Consider the following 13314-nt stretch of genomic DNA (forward strand, 5'->3'; position numbering starts at 1 on the left):
GGTATAACCTGTATCATCAAACCACCTAAATAAAAGGCAAAGGTTTAAAAGATAGTTCAGTATCTTGATAATAATAATCAAGTTCTGGAATCGATCATCTTGTCAAGGTCCTATGGGATTTGCCATCCAAATAATCTGTGAAGTTTACCTGAGGTCTACATATTCATACAAACTACTAAAGTGTTGTCATAAAGTTTTAATAAACCTAATTCCTAATTTAATTCCCAGGTTATACTAAACGAGCACCAAGCTCATGTGTGTATTTAATGTCTGGTTCCTATTGTGAATATCAAAAACTCAGTAACTGGAAACATACCAAAGTGTCAAACAGTGTCCTAAACACCAGGAATGTACAACTGAAGAAGACATAGACAATAACTAACTTTAACATAATGTGGAAAGTGCTACATTTAGGGCTTGAACCAAGTACTATGGAGAGGTGAGGTTTTAGCAATCAAATATAGAAGTAAACAAACACACACAAGCCAGAGGAAAACCCAGTAATGGAATTAACCTAAAATGTTTTATATGATTTCTTCTTTACATAATTCTTCTTTACACAATCCTCAGAGCTTAAGAATCCGTGTAGTTATTTACAACAGCCAAGACATGGAAACAAGCCAAGTGCCCATCAACAGATGATTGGTTTAAGATGTGGTGTGTGTGTGTATGTGTATAAAAATATATACGTATATATACATATATACATATAATGGAATATTAGTCATAAAAAAGAATGAAATAGGACCATTTGCAGCAACATGGATGGACCTAGAGATTATCATATTAAGTGAAGTAAGTCAGAGAAAGACAAACGTTTTATGGTATCACTTATATGTGGAATCTAAAAAATAATACAAATGAATCTATTTACAACACAGAAACAGACTCAGGAAGTAGAAAACTTATGGTTACCAAAGGGGAGAGAGGGAGAAGGATAAATTACGAGTAATTAACAGATACAAACTACTACACATAAAATAGATAAGGAACAAGGATTTACTGTATAGCACAGGAAACTATATTCAATATCTTGTAATAATTTATAATGGAAAATAATCTGAAAAAAATATATATATATATAAAACTCAATCACTTTGCTATACACCTGAGACAATATTGTAAATCAACAATACTTCAATTTTAAAAAAAGGGTCCTTGTATTTAAACAGTTTGCCCCTCTACTTAGCCTTTCTTGAACATCACAGTCACTCTGATATACTTTATCATTCCATCTTGACTAACATGGAAGAGGCCAAACATTCCCTCTCGGGCAGTGGTTTACAAAGGGTATACACAAGTTAGACTCTTCAAGAGGGGTTTTGCAAACTATGCTCCCATTTAGAATCACTGCATTCCAAGGAAAGAGGCTCAGATGCAGACTGGTGTAGACAGGAATGTAAGATCACATGAGACTACTTCCCATATGAATCTGCCTGTAAGTATGAAAGTCAAACTGAGAAATGTAAAAGAGTTTACAAATAAACCTGTTTCGAGCTATTTAAAAACTGCTCTCTCAATGTACCTACAATAAAAATACCTAAAGGTTGTGGGATGACTACACCATCATGAGCAAGTCAAAGAAACCTCAAAGGGAGAATAACCAGGATCCCAAGGAAAACTGAAATGCCTCTGAGATCAACAAAGATTATCTAACAACCCTTCCCTTCTGTCTACACATTCAATTTAAATTTCAAAAACAACTTCTGAAATAGAAGATGTTTACAGTCATTCTTACAATGTCAGCAGGAAAATTACTGCTGAGGTGAATGAGAAAATCACAAGTTAAAATGTTATTAGAAAAATCTTTCTCTTTTTCAAACTGAAGGTTTTTAAAACTTCACATTTCATCATTCTATAAATAAATATTTTAGCAGTAAAAGAAAATGTTCTAAGAATCAGGTATCACTGAAATGTTTATCATCCTTACTGAATCATGCTTCAGGCAAACAGCAAGCATTACACAAACTATCCAAATTTTTTTTCTTAAGGTGAACTAATGAGAAGGACACTCAGGCATTAATATTACTTCATATTTTTAAAGGCCAAGTTTTAAGATAAGCACACCAGAAGTCACTGATGACTGGTGAGTACAATTTGTTGTTTTTTGTGACAGCTGTTAAAACTTACCTAATAACTAAATAGCCAAAAGAAAAACTAAAATTAAAGGGACAAATACTAAATTAATTCTTTTTTAATATTTCCTGTTGGTACAGTGACTTTGCTCTAAGAATGACCTGCTGTTTTTTTTTTGAAGGTGACAAATTTGAGGGGAAAATACAAGATTATATACTGGAAATGGCCTCTGAAATACATACTCCAGTGAAGGATTAACTCTGATCACACTTCACACTTACAGTGGCCAGCAAATAGAGCTCAGACTGTACCACGTGTCATCATTATAAGTGTTATCAAGGTTTTCAAATGTTGAAAAAGAAAATGATTGGAGGAGAATACAATGGGATGTGGGCAAATGTGAGGAGAGGGCATCCACTTTTTTTTTTTTTTTTTTTTGCTGTACGTGGGCCTCTCACTGTTGTGGCCTCTCCCGTTGCGGAGCACAGGCTCCGGATGCGCGGGCTCAGCGGCCATGGCTCACGGGCCCAAGCCGCTCCGTGGCATGTGGGATCTTCCCAGACCGGGGCACGAACCTGTGTCCCCTGCATCGGCAGGTGGACTCTCAACCACTGCACCACCAGGGAAGCCCGGGCATCCACTTTTGAGCAGCGATCACTAAAAACACAACTCAACACTTACATGAGTTACAGAACAGAAAAAAAAATAGTAACCAATTAAATGTATCCACCCCTTAGTCAACAACCTCAACTTCCATCTAGTACTACTCCTTCTCACTTAAAGCTACTTGAAACTGCCACGTGAAACACTGCTAACCCACAAATCTGGCTTTAAATCCACCATAAACAGTCCACCACCAAGGTAACAGAAAACTTTTGCTTTTACCCTAAACTCTGTGAGCAAAAGTCAAAAGACAAATGACAAACTTGGAAAAAATATTTGCAACTCATTTCACAGACATGAAATCCTATACAACAGGATTCTACAAACTTATTTTTTAAAAGACCAACAACGAATATAATAAGTCAAAGAATTTGAACAGACAGTTCAAACTAAGAAATAATTCAAACATACAAAATGAAGTTCAATCTTCTCATAAAACAAATGCAAACCCATCTAGGAAAATTTACTAAAACATCATTGACCTGTGCACCTGAAAAGGGTGTGTTATATGATATGCAAAATATGATTCAATGAAGTTATTACAAAAGAAATGCAAATCAAAACCATACTGAGATACTACTTTTTAACCTATTATATTAGCAAAGATAAAAAACTGTCATAACAGTGCAAGGACATTAGTAATGGCAGTATAAACTGGCACAAGATGTAGTAAGAAAGATTTGGTCTATCTAAATTACAAACACACATACCCTTTGACTCAACAAATCCACTTTTAGGAACTTACAATGCATTTATATTCACACATGAGCAAAATAATGGATATTATTCCATTGTAGTATTACTTTAAACAGTAAGATTGGAAGTAAATGTCCGTTAATAAGACATCAGTTAAATAAATTGACTCACACATATAACAGAATACTATGCTGTATTTACTACCATGAGCATGTCAATAAAGTTGGAAAAAAATAAGTACAAGGAAGCTCTTTATATATTGGTATGGGTTAATCTTCAAGACAGATTAATAAGTGGACAGTGCATACAGTATTTTACAATGTATTTTTGGAAGAGGCGAGAATATATATGTCCATTGCCTGGAGATGTATAAAATGTCTCTAGAAGTACAGTCAAGAAATGAATACCACAAGCTGCCTATAAGGAGGGAAACTAAGTGACTGGAAGAGGATAGAAAGCAGAGTTTTCATCGTATATCCTTTTGTATCCTTTAAATTTTGCATCGATGAACTGTCATTATTTATTTCAAAGATAAATAATATTGGGCTGGGAGAGAAAAAACTGCCGGATGAAGAGAACTTACATCTAACTTGTAGTTAGAAAAGTTAATACAGTAATATTATAATTAAAAAGGAAAAAAACAACTGAAATTATTTGTTCCCCCTCCAAAGTTAAGCAACATATATTTCAAAAAATAGCAAAAAAGCATTTGAGTCTTGGAATCATTTCATGAAAAAGCCTTTGAAAAATTTAAGAAAATCATATGAAAATATAACTCAGTAAATGGAAACAACCTTTTAAAGATAACTTAAATTCATAATGAGCAATTACTGTGCTATTCTATCATACCTGTGATGCCGTAGGAACGTGTTAAGAAGTATGTTCCCTTCTTATCTCTATTCCCCACAAGGGCTGTGCTCTTTTCTGCTGACAGTTATTTTGTATTCTTCACCTACTAACAATTTCTTCCTTAACAACCGCTCTTAATATATTGATACTTGCTTATCCACAGCAACCTTCTCCCTCTCCCCCCACCTACATCCCAAAGGGTTGACTGTGGTAACTCTTTGCTGCTCACTTATTTTTTTATATTTATTTTCCAAGTGTTTTGAGACACTGTGGTTTTCCTTTAATTTAGAAAGCTCCTGCTGTGTCCCAACCAATGTGCTAGTCATTCTCACTGATACACAGTTAGAAGGACACATAAAACCAGCATTTGAACATTTATCATAAAATATGATAGATATATACCGTGACAGTCATGCACAAGCTACTGTGAAAACAAAGTAGGAAGGCCACCCAATTCAGGTTAGAAACTAAGAAAACATCTGAGAAAAGTTTCTATCTCTTTACATAACACTTAGTGGAACAGAAAGAAACCAGTTAGCTTTGCCTCTCTTATCCTGGTTCTAGCTAAGAGACCTAAGTGAGCTATTTCAACAATCCGGGCCTAGTTTCCTTATCACTAAGGTAACTGAGCCACATCATGGAAGACAGTGCCCTAACAGTTGTCCTACACTCCATGTCTTCCAAGGCAAATAGTCCCTAATTCTCTCCAGCTGATCCTTGAATTTTTCTCAGAATATTTTCTCAGCAGAAGCATTCCAGAGAGCCATGAGCAACAAGCCTTAAGGGACTGAAGTAATCAGCCTCCTTTAGAACAAACACAGTGCCTTAAAAATCACTAATCAAAATCACCTGGGAGGGTTCTAAGATTTATATATATATATATATATATATATATATATATATATATATATATATATATATATATAGGTCACCCCCAGGATATTCTGATGGAGTAGATTTGAGAGAAAGCCTAACAACTTAATTTTTACATACTTTTCCTAAATGACTCAATGCTCCAATTTTCCTAGAATTTCAAAGCAATTTTTAATAGGAGAACTTTACCAAGTTTCTGGCCTTGTTACATTTTTCTGAAGCAAGTACAAATATTGCCTTTTATCAGCATTTAATCTGGTTGCCCTTTAGAAAAAGCTGCACTCATTTTGTTAGCTTTTAGAACAATTTCCCAAAAGGTCAAATGCACATATACATTTGCTTTTAATTTAACACTGAGCTTTATAATGTGAACAATCATCTTGATGAAGAGATGCAATTACAATATTGTAAACATTAACAGATCTGCAACTGATTGGTTAGGTCTTAGTTACTTGTATTTCATTTTAATACTCAGAAATAACTTTCTAGTTTATACACACACACACACACACACACACTCTCACACACACACACACACATTTTTGAAGAACAAGATTATAACTGCTTTACCACTATGTAGCTTGGCAACATAAAATCTATATGGACCAGAGCCTGTTTTTTCATTCTTCTGACATTAACATTCCTACTGTATCCCATTTTTTTTTCTCTTGAGAAAATTTATTATGAAATATTTTACTCAAAAATTTGACCCACCGAGCTTTATCAAATCTTAACATTATACCCTATTTATTTTAATGAATTTAATATTACAAATTCAACTGAATACCTCTGAATATTCTGCCTCAATCTGTTCCCTCTCTCTATCCCAGGAGTGACCAAAACTCAAAACTGCTGTTGATCATTGTCATGTCATATGTCCTTAGCTATACATGTAGAGACAATTGTTTTTGAATGTTTTAAACTTTACACAAAGTATCATACTGTATTCCTGCTCTTTTCACTCAACATCATTTGAGCATTACTCACATCCAGACAAGAAGCTCCAATTCAGTCATATTCATTGCTATAGAGTATCCCATATATGAATATACTACAACTTACCTATTATTTTTTTTAATTAATTTATTTATTTTATTTATTTTATTTTTGGCTGCGTTGGGTCTTCGTAGCTGCACACGGGCTTCCTCTAGTTGTGGTGAGCGGGGGCTACTCTTCGTTGCGGTGTGCAGGCTTCTCATTGCCGTGGCTTCTCTTGTTGTGGAGCACAGACTCTAGGCACGTGGACTTCAGCAGTTGTGTTACACTGGCTCAGTAGTTGTGGCTCACGGGCTCTAGAGTGCAGGCTCAGTAGTTGTGGCACACAGGCTTAGCTGCTCCGTGGCATGTGGGATCTTCCCAGATCAGGGCTCAAACCCATGTCCCCTGCATTGGCAGGCGGATTCTTAACCACTGCACCACCAGGGAAGCCCAACTTACCTATTCTTTTTGTGGAGATACAGATTGTTCCCAATGCTTTCCTAACAGAAACAAAACTACTATGAACACTTATAAAACTTTTTTTTTTTTTTTTTTTTTTTTTTGCGGTACGCGGGCCTCTCACTGTTGTGGCCTCTCCCGTTGCGGAGCACAGGCTCCGGATGCGCGGGCTCAGCGGCCATGGCTCACGGGCCCAGCTGCTCCACAGCATGTGGGATCTTCCCAGACCGGGGCACGAACCCATGTCCCCTGCATCGGCAGGCGGACTCTCAACCACTGAGCCACCAGGGAAGCCCCAAAACGTCTCTTTTTAAACAGACACGGAGGCTTGATCAGATTCAGGTTTATCAGTTTTTCTTTTGTTTTGATTTAGCAAATATAATTCACAGGTGGTGGTATGAACTTTCATCAGGAGGTATATAATTATTTCTGGTGGTTGTCTCTCCTGTGACATTAGCAGCACCGATGATCATCAGGGGTTGCAAAATGGTAATATCCTAATTCTTCCATTCCTTCTTCATTAGCTGGCTTATTCCTCTAAGGAGCAATTCCTCTATATATACCATTGGATCACCAATAGTTCCTTCAGAAGGAACTTAGCAATAATTCCTTTATAAGGAACTACTGGTAAGGAAAGGCAGGATAAATGTTTGTTTCTTTCCATTTATTTATCAGTTTTCAAAATAATGAGTCAGTTCCCTAGTATCCTCCAAAGATGACCAATGAAGTTTTCAAAAAATTTTAAAATTATTATGAACTCATTGATATAAACTTACTTGGTATGTTTCAACTACAATTATTACTTTTATTAAAAGCTCAAACTTTCTCATTTTGAGGCATGACAGCCTCCTCTTGTGGCTACCATATCCTTTTAAAATGACCTCTGTAGTTTTTCTTGACTTCTGGTACAGTACAACAGTCCGAGCTTATTTTGTACATTTCCTGCCCCAGATTTGGGATCAGCCATCTTTCTAATGGGCCTGACCCTTTTAGAATAAAAGGGTATTTGGAGACCACAATCTGAGCTTAAGTGTGCTCAAGGCAAGGATGCCTACTATCACCCCTTCTTTTCAATATTGTTCTACATGTACAGTATAGTAAGGAAATAAGAAAATGTTTAAGGATGGAAAAGGAAGGGAACTGCCATCATTTGCAGACAGTATTGCTGACCATATGGAAACAATAGAGTCCACAGGGACTCTTAGGACTAAGTAATGTTGCTAGGCAGATAAATAGACAAAAATCAATTATATTTCTATATACCTATAACATAATTATTAAAAAATTTAAAGAATGCTATTTCCAATAGGAACAAGAGCTCCAAGGAACCTAGCAATAAGCTTCACCAAAGATGTGTAAGACCTTATGGAGAATACTGTAAAACTTTAGAGAACCTAAGGAAGTGAAATGCTATACTATACTTTATTGATGGAGAGGAAGACTATTGCAGACAGGTAATTGGGTACAGCAGGCCAGGATGGAACTGGGGAGAAACAGAACGCATGCCCAGCCTGGTGAAGGTTCCCAGCCTACTACTACCATGTGAAAATGTGGATCCAGTGTTGCCAAATCCTCTTTCTCAGAGAAACTAGAAATCCAGACTTCCATGAGAAGTTCTTTGATTTTTATACGTAGACAGCAAACTCAAAACAATTTTAAGTACTGTGCAGGACAAACAAAATACATCTGTGAAGAATTTGGGCCCTGAGCCACCATTTTCTACTCCTGCAATCTACCCACTTCTTCAGATATTCAACTTTATTTCTGGGTTGTGTTTAAGCCAGGCACGTGAAAGGTTACACACCCTACAGGAAATCTATCATTGCTTTTGTTGTAAAAATGTTGAGGATATTGTCTCTTACATTACTAAAACAGCCCTAAGTAAAAGACCCAAGAAAGAACATCCCTTTTAGAATTCAGTGCTTTTCCTAAATTTTGTTTGCTGTCCCTTAGGAAATGGTAAAATTGGTAATGTCTGATAGTTTTTTAAGAACAAACCATAAATATTTAACATTTATTAATTTAATTAACCTTTAGAATAACCCTATAAAGTAGTATTACGAATATCCCCATTTTACATATGAGGAAACAAGAAAGGTTAATAAGGTTCTTGCTCAAAACCACACAGACAGCAAAGTAACAAAGCCAATTCACGTCAAGGCAGTCTGGTTCCCGCAGCTGTGCTCTTAAATTCTAGTAATAATAACCACATAACTGAATCTTTATTTTCTTGCCTGAGCTGCCTCCCCAAGAGCAACTACACAGGCCTTGTGTTCTGAATTCTTCCTTCTCCTAACTCTTACCTTCTACTATTCTTTTTCCCTTTTAAATAGATGCTGGTAACATATGCCATCTCAAATCCTTTTTACTGCAAGGCAGGGCTAAAATAATTAATTAACTTAATGCAAATAGCTATTTATAGATTTAAACTCAACACAAAGAATGAATAGGTTTTAGAGTTATACAAGGTTGAGTCACTTAAGTCACTTAAACTCTAAATTTCAGTTTCCTCATCTGTACTATGAGGATACTACCTACCTCATGGGTTTGATTGTAAAATTTAAATAAGACTTTTAAAATATGGTTACTAGAAATTTTTAAATTATACATCTGGCTTATATTTAATTTCTGTTGTACAGTATCATGTTAGATACTGCAGTAAAAAAGAAAAAGAAACAGGTGAAATTAGCTTTAATAATATATTTTATTCAGCCCAATATATCTAAAATATCATTTCAACATATAATCAGCATATAAATTATTAGTTAGCTATTTTACATCTTTCTTTTGTACTAAGGCTTCTAAATACAGTATGTATTTTACACTTACAGCACATCTTAATTTGTACACTACATATCCATCAGAAATATGTGAACTGTATTTAGATTTCATGAAACTTACAATTGATAAAAGATTCACATACTCAAGTTTTAAAACATATTTAAAAGTTTTCCAATAACTGCATCAAGTACCCACCCAAAATTTATTTTCCTTTAACATTCACCTCAGTTGAACTAGCCACATTTCCAAAGACCAGTGGCTACACAGCTAGTGGCTATCATAATGAACAGTGCACATCTAACAAATAAAATGCAATTAAAGGCTGGCAGTTTTTACACATAATTGAATGAAAATGACACTGTGATTCATACATGCAGAAGAGAGAATCTTGATAGGAACCTTTTTATGGGTACATTATAAAGCCAATTCCAATGGGTAGGGTACCAAATTACTGATATCGATAGGGCCATGACTTATTCAGAGGGAATGTTTGAATTCCCTTATTCCCTTATTCAAACAGAATGAGGGCCTTAAAATGATGACTCCTATTCCCACTCAGAAATCTTTTTTTTTAGTACTTTCCTTGAGTGTGAACACTCTCCGCCTAAGACTTAAATGTTTTATCTAATTAAGTTCCAAAACACCTAGACAGACCTGAAAAGCAGTTTTATTTAAACATGTTATAAAAATAAATCTTAGAGATATATATAGAGAAAGCTCCTTTACAAAATGAAATATCACCAAAGTCTATCCTATGATTTTAAATTCAAGAGTTTGTCTTTAAAGTACACCCTTTGGAGTACATAAATCTACTGTTTCCATGATATTAACAGTAGTACTCTCTGAGTGGAAGGATTAGGAGTCTTCCCTTCACTTGACTATCTAACTTAATGAGTCTACTTAAAATCAACCAAAAAGAATATATGAACATCTATTTGCTTTATACTAATTATGTCACGTACTGCATGGATAACCACACCTAGATCCATTTCTGATATAGTAAAAGCATGTGACATTTATTTATAGAAGACAGCTGTTGTTTTTGACTGCCTAGTATCTGGTCCTTTCCTCTGATAGTAACACCTTAATTTTCCTTTGGGGAATTAATGTTCTCCCACTCTCAAACATGTATGTCTAGAGAGGCTGATCTCATTTCCTGCCCCAAAATGAGCATAAAAGTAACCCAAGTCAGCCTGGTAAGATTCAATCCCATTACTTTTTAATTTTAACCTAAGGGTGAGGGAATCTCCTTCCACTGAAGTTAATGAGCTGAACAGAAGATAAACTGATGACCATCTTTCCTGATAAATATATCAAAACATTAACAATATTATCTTTGAATAATGCAAATATGGGTAGTATTTTTTTCTACTTGTACCTAATATTGCACATTGTTTCTTTTAATTTTGCAGTCTTTTCCATAAAAAGACTACTTAGCATATAATTAAATTCTTAAGTGAAATAAAATTTAATAGCACTCATAAGAATTAAAAAACAACCCACTATACCCTTCTCCCTTACCACATACAAACGTGGAAAGAAGAAAGCACTTATCACCAAGAATATCATGCCCAGACTGGCTGTATGTGTTTGTATGTGGGAGCAAATCAAGAGGCAGACCTGCACAGTGGTTATAGCTATCAAGGAATGAGGTAATTAGGACAAAATCCTTAAATGCTATTACTTGGCAACCATCTAATTTCTTTTACTTAAAAACATCTGTTGGGAGTGTTCCTCATAATATCACTGCACTGAGGAAATAATTAAGAAAACATTTAGCAAACTTTTCTTAAATGTATACTCATTATAGTCCAGGCCCTCTGACAGAACAATCACATTCTACTGGTTAATCCCGGTCAATCTTTAAACTCACCGCCACCATCAAAACATACCCTAATCCACAAAATGAGAGATTCCCAATTGAAAGGAATTGATGGCAATATCATGCCTTCCCAGGTCTGCAGCTTTCTCTCTCAATTCTACCCTCAGTCCATAATAATCAGACTACAAGGACATCAAAAATAGCCTGTCCTCCCCAACAGGAAAGACTGACAATCCCTGACCTATTGACATTAAAATAAGAGTACCCTTGCTAGATGTGGTCTCAGCCCAGCCTACCTGTCCAAAGTGAGCAGGGTAGCCCAGCATGTGCATATATAGTAATTTTGCCACATTCCGACACCGGTACGTATTGTCTTCTTCTCTAAAAGATGACCGAATTGCAGCACATTCTTTCTGGATCATTTCTCGTTCTTCGGCTTGGGTTCGGGCTGTCCGGATGGTCCGGATCAGCTCCCGCAATCTGATGGGGGCTGGCATCCTCTGGATATAGAAAGACATTAAATAAAGACGTTCACATTTTTTACTACCAAAACCATTCACACAACTTCCCACACACATTTCTGATTTTTAAGAATTTAAGACTTGCTGAGTCCAGTAATACAAAGTTCCTGCAAAGCTATTACATACAAACCCCTCAATTCATTAAACCTCTGGAAAGAACACAAATAAAAATGTTAAGTATTAACTAAAGCAAAATAAGACATAAAATACACCAATGATGTAAAGCCTATCACTAATATCAAACTATCTTAGGAACTAACTCAACCCAAATCTTTAGGCAATCCTTAAATTAAGGAAAGGCCTATGCCTAACCTTTAAGAAGATAGATATTTTCTGCTCAACTGTTGTTAAACTCAACAAAGCTCAACAAAGTATCAGATAAATACTGAATATGATCATAATCAAAGCTCAATTCAACAAAATGAAAGATTAGGAGAAAAGACCAAATATCAGATTTAAACACCTTTCCAAGAAGCATAATCATCTTACTCTTTGACAATGTGATGAGGAAAAAAATAATAAACTGATCCCAGCATACAAAAGTGTCAACTGAAGAAAACGCACAACCTAAGAGCTGAGAACTATGTTTTATTCAGGGCATTACTGACGCCCAGGATACAGCATCTCAGATAGCTCTTCCAAAGAAGTAAGGGAGGAGCCAGGATATACAGGTTTTGCTGTGGAAAAAAAACATGTAGTTGAACATCAAAAGATGACTGCTAATCACAAAAACAGACGTCTCAAGGTAATGATTTTAGTGCTTTTCTACGTATGGGAAGATGCAAGAGTCTGGGCTGACTGAAATCATTCCTTTGATATGCATCTTAACTATCTAGGGCCCGTATCCTGTTTTTCTCCATCCAGAATTCCCCTAAAGGTGCACCATGGGGGACAGCTGCAGTGGCTGATGGCTTCACAGCTACAACATCCTTTGTTTACTGAAATGGCAGGTGACAAATTTTTGTCCAGAAGACTACTGGTGTCATATTCTCATGAATATTTTAAAAAATAAATATAATAATAATAACAACAGAGGACCTATAATAGACAAAACAATTATGAAAATTTAAAAAAAAACCCACAGGTGGAGAATTTGCACTACCTAATTTCAAGAAATACTACAAAGCTACAGTAATCCAGACACTGTGGAACTTAATTTAAGGACAGACACAGAATAATGGAGCAAAACAGAAAGTTTAGGAATAGACCTACACAAATATGTTCAACTGATTTTCAACAAAGGGGTCAAGAAAGGGGTCAAGGTTATTCAATAGGAGGAAGGATAGTCTTTCAACAAATGGTGCTGGCACAACTGGATATCTACATGAGAAGAAAAATATTAACCCTGGACCCTAACCTCACACAATACACAAAAATTAACTCAAAATGGGACACAGAAGGAAATCTTTGGAAATGTGAGTTAAGCAATCATTTCATACACAAGCAAAAAATACAAAAGGAAAAATTAATAAATCGCATTTTATAAAATTTTTAAACTTTTACCCTTCAAAAGATGTCATTATAAAAACAAGGCAGGCCACAGAAAGAGAAATACTACAATTCCTATCCTACAAAGGACTTGTATTTAGAATATAT

At 35.5% G+C, this 13314-nt stretch overlaps 1 protein-coding gene across 2 annotated transcripts in view; it reads right to left on the reverse strand.

Moving 5' to 3' along the window:
• AP1G1 (adaptor related protein complex 1 subunit gamma 1) overlaps nt 1–13314 on the reverse strand; it is a gene marked incomplete at its 5' end in the record, with an annotated part of 80566 nt that overhangs the window by 39586 nt on the left and 27666 nt on the right. The window contains one exon of one of the 2 annotated variants that reach the window (XM_081216146.1): nt 11494–11697. In XM_081216146.1, the coding sequence (XP_081072272.1) occupies nt 11494–11694 (201 nt within the window). Of the gene's footprint in view, nt 1–11493; nt 11716–13314 lie in introns of those variants that run through there. The other variant, XM_081216145.1, reaches the window with a different exon arrangement.

Source organism: Mesoplodon bidens (genome assembly GCF_964165515.1).
Source record: "Mesoplodon bidens genome assembly, chromosome: 18".
Lineage (NCBI taxonomy): Eukaryota > Metazoa > Chordata > Mammalia > Artiodactyla > Ziphiidae > Mesoplodon > Mesoplodon bidens.